General features: G+C 41.2%; 1 protein-coding gene across 1 annotated transcript in view; it reads right to left on the minus strand.

Annotated features, from left to right (window-relative positions):
• The window catches only part of MGAT4A (mannosyl (alpha-1,3-)-glycoprotein beta-1,4-N-acetylglucosaminyltransferase, isozyme A), a 132,172-nt gene extending 127,540 nt beyond the window's left edge, over window positions 1–4,632 (minus strand). Inside the window, exon 1 of the mRNA XM_011956550.1 lies at window positions 4,186–4,632. Within this exon, the coding sequence (XP_011811940.1) occupies window positions 4,186–4,279 (94 nt within the window). The 5' untranslated portion in view covers window positions 4,280–4,632. The remainder of the gene's footprint in view (window positions 1–4,185) is intronic.
• Window positions 4,633–8,447: the final 3,815 nt, after the last annotated feature.

Consider the following 8,447-nt stretch of genomic DNA (forward strand, 5'->3'; position numbering starts at 1 on the left):
AGATGAAACTAAGTCAAAGAAGACAGTCACAAAAGACCACATACTACATGATTACACTGATCTGAAAATCCAGAATAGGGAAATCTGGAGAGAGAAAAATTAGTGGTTGCCTAACCCCTAGGAGGGGAGGGGAGGGGAGGAAGGTAGGGATTAGGACAGTAATAGCTAAAGGGTACAGGATTTCTTTTTGAGGTGATAAAAATGCTCTAAAATTGACTGTGGTGATGGATCTATATCTGTGAATATACCAAAACCCGATTTGTTGTACACTTTAAATGGATGAATTGTATAGTATGTAAATTATATCTCAAGCTGTTTAAAAACATTTTTGCGGCCGGGCGCGGTGGCTCAAGCCTGTAATCCCAGCACTTTGGGAGGCCGAGACGGGCGGATCATGAGGTCAGGAGATCAAGACCATCCTGGCTAACACGGTGAAACCCCGTCTCTACTAAAAAATACAAAAAACTAGCCGGGCGAGATGGCGGGCACCTGTAGTCCCAGCTACTCGGGAGGCTGAGGCAGGAGAATGGCGGGAACCCGGGAGGCGGAGCTTGCAGTGAGCCGAGATCCCGCCACTGCACTCCAGCCTGGGCGACAGAGCGAGACTCCGTCTCCAAAAAAGAAAAATTTTTGCTGAAGGAATCAATCATTTATCTAACAAATGCTTATTACATGTTTACTAAGCACCACTAGATCAGGCACTGCAAAAACAATACCAGTCTCTGTCCCCATGGACAGGGAGCTATGACTGCTTCATCAATCTCGCCCAGGGTCTAGACTGCGCCTGACAGCAGGAGGTTCCATCAGGAGCCCTGCTCCTCCCAGCAAGACAGACATGTAACTCCTCCTGCCCCACTCTCACAACACCCACCTACAACTCTCCCAGTCTGTCCATTCCACATAATTGGAAATCCGCCTCATTTTTATGTGGGAATCCGGTATACCCCGCTGAAACTGTTACTCTGTCTTGCACCACCGCTTCCCTGGCAGGATTCCTGAAATACTCCCCAACCTATGCCAATCCCATGCACCAGCTCATGTTTTCTTTCCAGTGCTGAATGAGGACTATGTCAAACCAGTACTTCTAGAACCTGTACTTGTAAGATTCTCCCAGGGGCCTGAAAGCTTAAGGAGATGAATAACTCCTCCCTTTTCAGGCCCAGTCCCAAGGTGCAACTTGCGCCAGCAGCGTGCCCCAGCAAGACAGCGGCAGCAGCAAGAGAACCGGCCAGAAGACATGCACCCCTAAAGGCGCCACGTAGGTACAACGTAGCAGTTACGTCAGACTAGGACACTTCCTATTTACAGGAGACTATAAAACCTTTGCCCCATCCTCACTTAGGGCTGACACCATTTTAGGCCTCAGCCCGCCTGCTCATTAAAACAGCATGTTGCTCCACACCACCTCGTGTTGTCTGGTATGTAGTCTGTTACGTTGTCTGTTAGCACGCTCTCGGGGTTTGAACCAATACGAGAACCTTGCAGTACTGTGATTACCAGCTAAACACTGAGAGGGCCTAAGAGTCCTATGTGCTGGTATTAATGAGCATCTCACAGTTCTGAAGCATGAATACTCTACTCCCCTTCAGAACTTGTAGCTGCACATGCAGCTCCCGGTACCTGATATGCACAGTGTTCCCCACTCTGCCTGGCTTGGCCTTCACATTCATCCTTCACATTCTACCTCCTGGGTAATGCACCTGAAGAATTAGTAGCCTCTGCCTCTGCTGTTCCGAGCAACAGACCAAGAGGTGAGAGCATAAGCTCTTGAATGAGGCTGCCTGAATTCAAACTTCAACACCACTACTTAACATATGATCTTGGTAAGTTTCTCAGTCACTCTGCCTTGGTTTCTCCATTTACAGAAAGGGGATAATATCTCCCTGGTTGTTATGAGGATTAAAATACATATAATACACTTACAGGCGAGCACTGTTATTGTTTCTATCTAATTCCATTTGATGGTATATTTGTTTACATGCATCTTTCCCTGACCAGTCCCTGAGCTGCTCAAAGGCATAAAATTACCTATGGCTTTTCTTATTAATAGCATATAATATAGGGCTAGGTGCAAGATATGTACATGTAAGGGACCCATGAATGAATGAAAAAAAAAAAAACCCATTAGTCTAGCAATGCCAAAGGTTACAGAAACCACACTTTCAAAATAAAAATCAGAGCACGTGGTTTATGAGTACATTAGAATTGAGTCTCTCAAAGCAGGACTTCTCTGGAAAATCCAGGCTGTCTGACTGCCAGAACTATCTAGAAAGAATCCAAATGCTCAACAGTTTTAGCGGCTACAGAAACGATAACATTTAACACAGAAGATTTTATGTAACCATAGCCAGAAACCTGTGTTGATACCTGGAAGGGCCTGGAAAAAACACTAAGTAGAAAATCAGAGCAGAAGTTTGCAAAGAGGAATTATGGAGTTATTCAGAGAATGAAGATCAAAGAGAACAGACTGTGTGTGTGCCTCTAACACTGCGTGATGAAAGAATCTTTAGTTTTTAAATTCATTTTCATTCAAAAGACAGCTTAATAAAAATAATGATGCTTATTATAAGGCCTTTACATAAGAAACAGGAAAAATAAAACGGAGATTCCAAGACTTCTCAGCTTTCAAATAAGGCACAGTAAGAAGGGTCAAGTTTCTCCACTACCATAATTCTCTGAATAGATAAGTTTCCTAAATATATATATATATATATACACACACACACACACACACTTTTCTGCTCATCAACCCTCTTATTTCATAAACAGACTTTTAATAGCCAGTCATTTGTTTTGCTCATGTCAGGGACAATCAATAGTTTGATTAACTATTCAAACTACTTCTTGATTGGCTGGGCGTGGTGGCCTGCGCCTGTAGTCCCAGGTACTCCTGTGGCTGAGGCACAAGAATTGCCTGAACCCAGGGGCAGAGGTTGCAGTGAGCAGAGGTCTTGTCACTGCACTCTAGCCTAGGCGACAGAGTGAAACTGTGTCTCAAAAACAAAAACAAAGCACTTCCTGACTAAGCTTTCTCATTTGGTACAATAAAAACATGAATTCTAAAATATACGTGTTTGTATACAAAGAAGAAAGGCCTTTAGCAAGTTTTTCATTCATTTTCCCCCAAGAGTTCCCCCCAAAATTAGAGTCCAACTCAGAGAAAGACAAACAATGGGAAAAGACTCTACTTGCTCAAGGCACAGAGCATGTTTTTACTTATATCAGCCTTTTTAACATATACATGCACATACAGATATACACATATGCAATACATATATATAGACACGGATGTAAACACACATCAGAAAAAAATAAGGTCACGAAGTAATCTTTTCCGTTGTCTTCATATGAGTAAATAAAACAACATCAGCAACAGCAGCTTCAACAGCCCAGGTGATGGCAGCTACTGTAACAAACCAAATATGCAGCCACCTCAACATTTCCATCTGTCTTCTCATCATCAACACTCCTCAATCAAAGGAAAGGAGACAAGTAAGAAGTATGGGTAGGAATTTACTTCAAATAGTTTCTCTTAAAAAAAAAAAAGGCAAATAAATACATTATCCTTAAATTATAGAATTCCAATCAATGAACAGATAGCTTCTCTTTAAAACACGGTTCAACAGTCTAAACGTAACTAATTTTTAAAAAATGTTTTAATATGCCGATCAGAATTTCTACTCATCCCTTCTTAAATATTTTTGCCTAAGGAGTAATCTGTCAATGCATGCAGTTTAAATCATTAACCACATAGCACCCAATCATTAGCATAATTAGCATGTAAATTTCACGAAGGCACTAATTGTGTCCTTTTAAGTGTTTTATGCACCACTCAGTACAAGGAAGCTTATTAAACACTTATTATGTTTAGTAAAAAGAACAAAATGCCAAAACAAAAGTCTTTATTATTCAGCTCGGCTGTCATGTATAATAAAAACCACTGATCAGTATCTGTTTCTCCAAGTACAATTATAAGAAACTGCAAACAAAACAAACCCCACTGGAATTAGAAATTCTGTCTCCTCTGTCCAAGAATACTGTTTCAGTTGTATATCAGAAAGAAACTGCCAGCAGACAGCATGTAACATGCAGGTTGCCGGGGTATTTGACTTAAGCATTTAGGCACCTTAACCAACCAAAACGTCTAGTACATGTCATGCACACTTTCTGAGTCATTTTCCTTACCTTTCCCATTTTGCCATGTAGTATACCAAGACAAAGTAAGGAAGGAAGTGATAAATGCTAACGCAGTGGCTACAGTTCCATTGCGGAGCCTCATCTCATTTCACCATCACACTGGTCCATATGTGTATGATGACAACAACCAGGACTGTTTTCTTTTCACCCTGAAAGTCAACTGAATGCAGTCCTCCCGGCTCTAGGCCAACAAAAATCAGTAAGAGAGGTTCATTTCAGACGATCTGCAGGAGGAGCCTAGCAGGAATGCCGTTCACAACTGTCCACGGGATTGTCTTTGTGTTCTTCATACGCTGATGCTTTGGCCTTTTCTCTTCCTGTTCGGGGGAAAAGAGAAAGATGAGCTCATTCAGGAATGCAAAATGTAAGTTTCTTCATTTACTATTCGTCATTATAAACAGACTTTTGGCTAAACTGTATCTATAAAGATTATCCCTACATCGAAACTACTCATTTAACATACTAGAATTATCTGGTCCTTCTCCTCCTGGAAAAAGAATACAAAACAGCTTCAAACTATATTCCCTGCTCATTGGTTTTGTTTTGTCTGTAAAAATAAAGTGACGGGTACTGATTTTAAAGGGAGAAACGGAGCTCACAGATTCCAAGATGAGAACTCTAACGATCACACAATGGTTCCTGAGTAACATAAACTTCACTCTCCCCAGTTTTCCTATTGCACAATAATAGGACATTTTTTTAAATAAGAAAATTGACAGAATGCAACATGAAGGGTCAAAAGACCTGGGCCCTTGACCCAGCTCTGTCATTACTTACATGATTCGGGGCATGCCACTTATCTAGGTCTCAAGGTTTCATTCATAAAATGAGGAAACAATCTGTCCTGTGTCCTCTTTCACATATTGTCATAAATCATAAAAAGGTTACAGTTATTACTGCTATTTATCACGGTCATAAAATAAACGTCGTTTTTCCAGTGACTAACCCACTCCCAGGGTGTAAATAAACTGGAAATATTTAAGCCTTTAGAAAACGCGGCAATCCAACCAGGATACGGTATGCCTTAGGCCCTATCACTCTGCATTGCTTTAACTCAAGAAATCTGGGAAATCACCACTGAACGAACAAAGCTGTTGGGAAAAGGGAACTGTACTAAAAACCAAACTTTTTTGATTAATTGAACAACAACAACAACAAAACCAGCCAGCTACTGGTTCCAGTCCACTCTATACATGGTCAGTCTCAATCCCTGGAGGCGCGTCAGGCCCTCCAAGATGTGCACAGATTCCTGGTAGCCTCAGGGGGTGCCACAGGATGCACCTGGCAATTTACTGACACTGTAGTGGGGAAATTAATGTACCTCCAAACATGGCCAGCAGTCCCAAGGGAAAATTCTCTCCAGGGAAGAGCATGACTGATTAAAGCAGCCATTTGCAGGCAATTCAGAACTTGCCACCACCACTGCTTCTTAACACTGAACATTACTAGAAATTCCCCCTAATAAAGAAAGATCACAGGGGCATAGTAATAATCATGATAGCCACTACAACTTATGAAATGTTTCCTATGTGCCTGATCTACCATATGGTTTAAATCTTCACAAAATCCTACGAGGCAGGCATTATTAACCCTGTTCTACACATAAGGAAATGAATCCAGAGAAATAACGCGAATTTGTTTGACTCCAAAGTCCAAGCTCTCATCTACTACACTTTCCCTCTCAAACGAGGCACCTGCACCCGGCAATATGAAGCTAAGTGCCAGGGATACTCCAAGTATCGGGTTAAACTGCAGAATCTTCCCAGAGTATTAATTATACCCAACTGTAAGTGTAAATTTTTTAAAAAATTATATAACACACACTGATCTACTATGGAGTAAGTTGGAAAATTCATGGAAAATTTCAAAGTCTAAACATGCAACTTTAAACAAATCTCCACTTCCTGTAGCTTTTGGCTAATACCTCACCACCACCCTCCACCAAACTATGCCTGTTAACCCTCCTCAGACAGTAGCTCTATCTTCCATATAATATTCTAGAAGCACCTAACCTCTTTTACTACCTGAAGACAAAGAGCTCTAAAAATATTCTCAAGTAGAAGTTATCATTTTTCTCTAAGACTGAACTTATTCACCTTCTACAGTTAAGACAAGTTAACATCAAACATGACCACATCTACAGTTTAGAATTAAAATCTTCACAGTGGCCAGGTGCAGTGGCTCATGCCTGTAATCCCAGCACTTTGGGAGGCCGAGGCAGGCAGATTACCTGAGGTCGGGAGTTCAAGGCCAGCCTGGCCAACATGACAAAACCCTGTCTCCACTAAAAATACAAAAATTAGCTGGGCATGGTGGCAGGTGCCTGTAATCCCAGCTTACTCAGGAGGCTGAGGCAGCAGAATTACTTGAACCTGGGAGGCAGAGGTTGCAGTGAGCCGAGATCACGCCACGGCACTCCAGCCTGGGCAACAGAGCAAGACTCCGTCTCAAAAAAAAAAAAAAAAAAAAAAAAAACTTCATTGCAAATCTCCTCTAATTGTCTTAAATCAATAAGCACCCAGTAATGAATTCTGATTATAAAAACAGGGGTGATAATTCTATGAATTATATAACTTGGAACGTTAATCCCTCTGTGGCATTATATTAAAATACTTATAACTTTCAGCTGCTATCTACTTAGCCCTGTTTCACTTCAGAAAGAATTTTGTTCTAGTAAAAGATCTAAAAACCATACAGGTTATTAGAGTAAGCACTCAATTCATAATGGGGGAGGTAAAGAGCCCATCATATAGTAAAGGATATTTTAAAAGTTTTACTAAATACAAATAAAACTCGTTAAAAAAAAATCCGTAGACATGCATAGAGACAAGTAAAAGGAAATGAACTCTGAAACCAAAGTAAACTATTGATATACTACCCCTAATATATGAAAAAATTAAAAACTACTGGATCCAGGAAGTTATGAAACTCTGAAGAAGATACCTACAATGAATTCTACTAGCAAATAAGCCCTGCAGTTTTGCAAGAAAAATATGAGTGTTTTACTCAGTAAGAATGTAGTCATATATTTGTAATTAGGGTTTCCCAGCTAATAAGTTTAACTGCACAGCACAAGTGAAGAAACTCTTCGGACAGGAAAAAACCAAGGATCTACTCGCTCTTCAATCATAAGACATAATTCACAGGCTGGCTTGTTAGGCACAGGTGACCCACATTTTTATCAGCGTCCACATTTGCAAAAATTTTTTAATCTAGCCCCTTAATATTCTCGGAGACTAACACGTTTGAACCTTTAACAACAAAAAAAAGGTAGTGGCTAAAATTGCTAGTTATTTCTCCACCCTCCCAAAGGTGAATGGAACTTTCAACTCTAGACACCAGTCTGTTTTGTTAGCAATCCTTTAAGGCCTTCAGTCTTCATTTTATTACTGGACACAAACCCTTTACTTATTTTGAAGTGTTCTCTGAAATACTCAATATAGTCCACGGCTGAGAACACTTTGCTGAACGTTTGGCATATTCCTTAATCAGCATCCCACTGACAGGGAAGAGGTGCCTTAAGAATGAAAGGCACAACAATCCCTGATACCCGGAATCAATAAAATCCATGACGTAAGCCTATATAACTTTACACACCACAATTATGGCAAAATCCATTTATTTGCCATTTATAAACGGGTCAGTTTTCTTTAATACAGCTTACATAATGTCATCGCCCAGTGCGTTTGCGGATTTACACGTGTGGGTTAAAGAAATCTATGTCAAGATAACCTGTTCATCAAAGTATTTTTTAAACATTCAGAAAAAGAAACATAAACCACAAAACGCATATTTTTATTCTAAATTTAGTCTACGTTCCAACGAACGACTCTGTCATTATCTTTTATCAAATAATTCGTCCAACAGCAAAAGCACAACAGCAAAATACATGGAAAGCATTCCAAGCATACATTGTGACTGCTTCTATTTTCCAATGCGGAATGTAGGCAATGAAACCGCTCCAGAGAAACGCACTGTTGCGAGGAATAAAGGCGGGTGTGCAAGTGGCTCAGAAAAGCCAGCTCAGAAAAGCTCGCCTCCGAGATGTCACCTGGCACACTTGGTGGAGTCACCGAGACCCAGCCTCAGGGTCCTACTGCGGCTTCCTCCATTCGGAGGGAGCTGAGGCCTGGGGAAACGGGGGGGTGCTCTTTCACGCGGGCCCCGCAGCCCTTCACTTTGTGTGAAAATTCCCTGCGAAGGCTTCACGGCCGGTTCCCTCCGGGAGCAGCCCCTGCCCCTGCGCCCCG

This window comes from Colobus angolensis, unplaced genomic scaffold (assembly GCF_000951035.1).
Source record: "Colobus angolensis palliatus isolate OR3802 unplaced genomic scaffold, Cang.pa_1.0 Scaffold42, whole genome shotgun sequence".
NCBI classification, from domain to species: Eukaryota; Metazoa; Chordata; class Mammalia; order Primates; family Cercopithecidae; genus Colobus; species Colobus angolensis.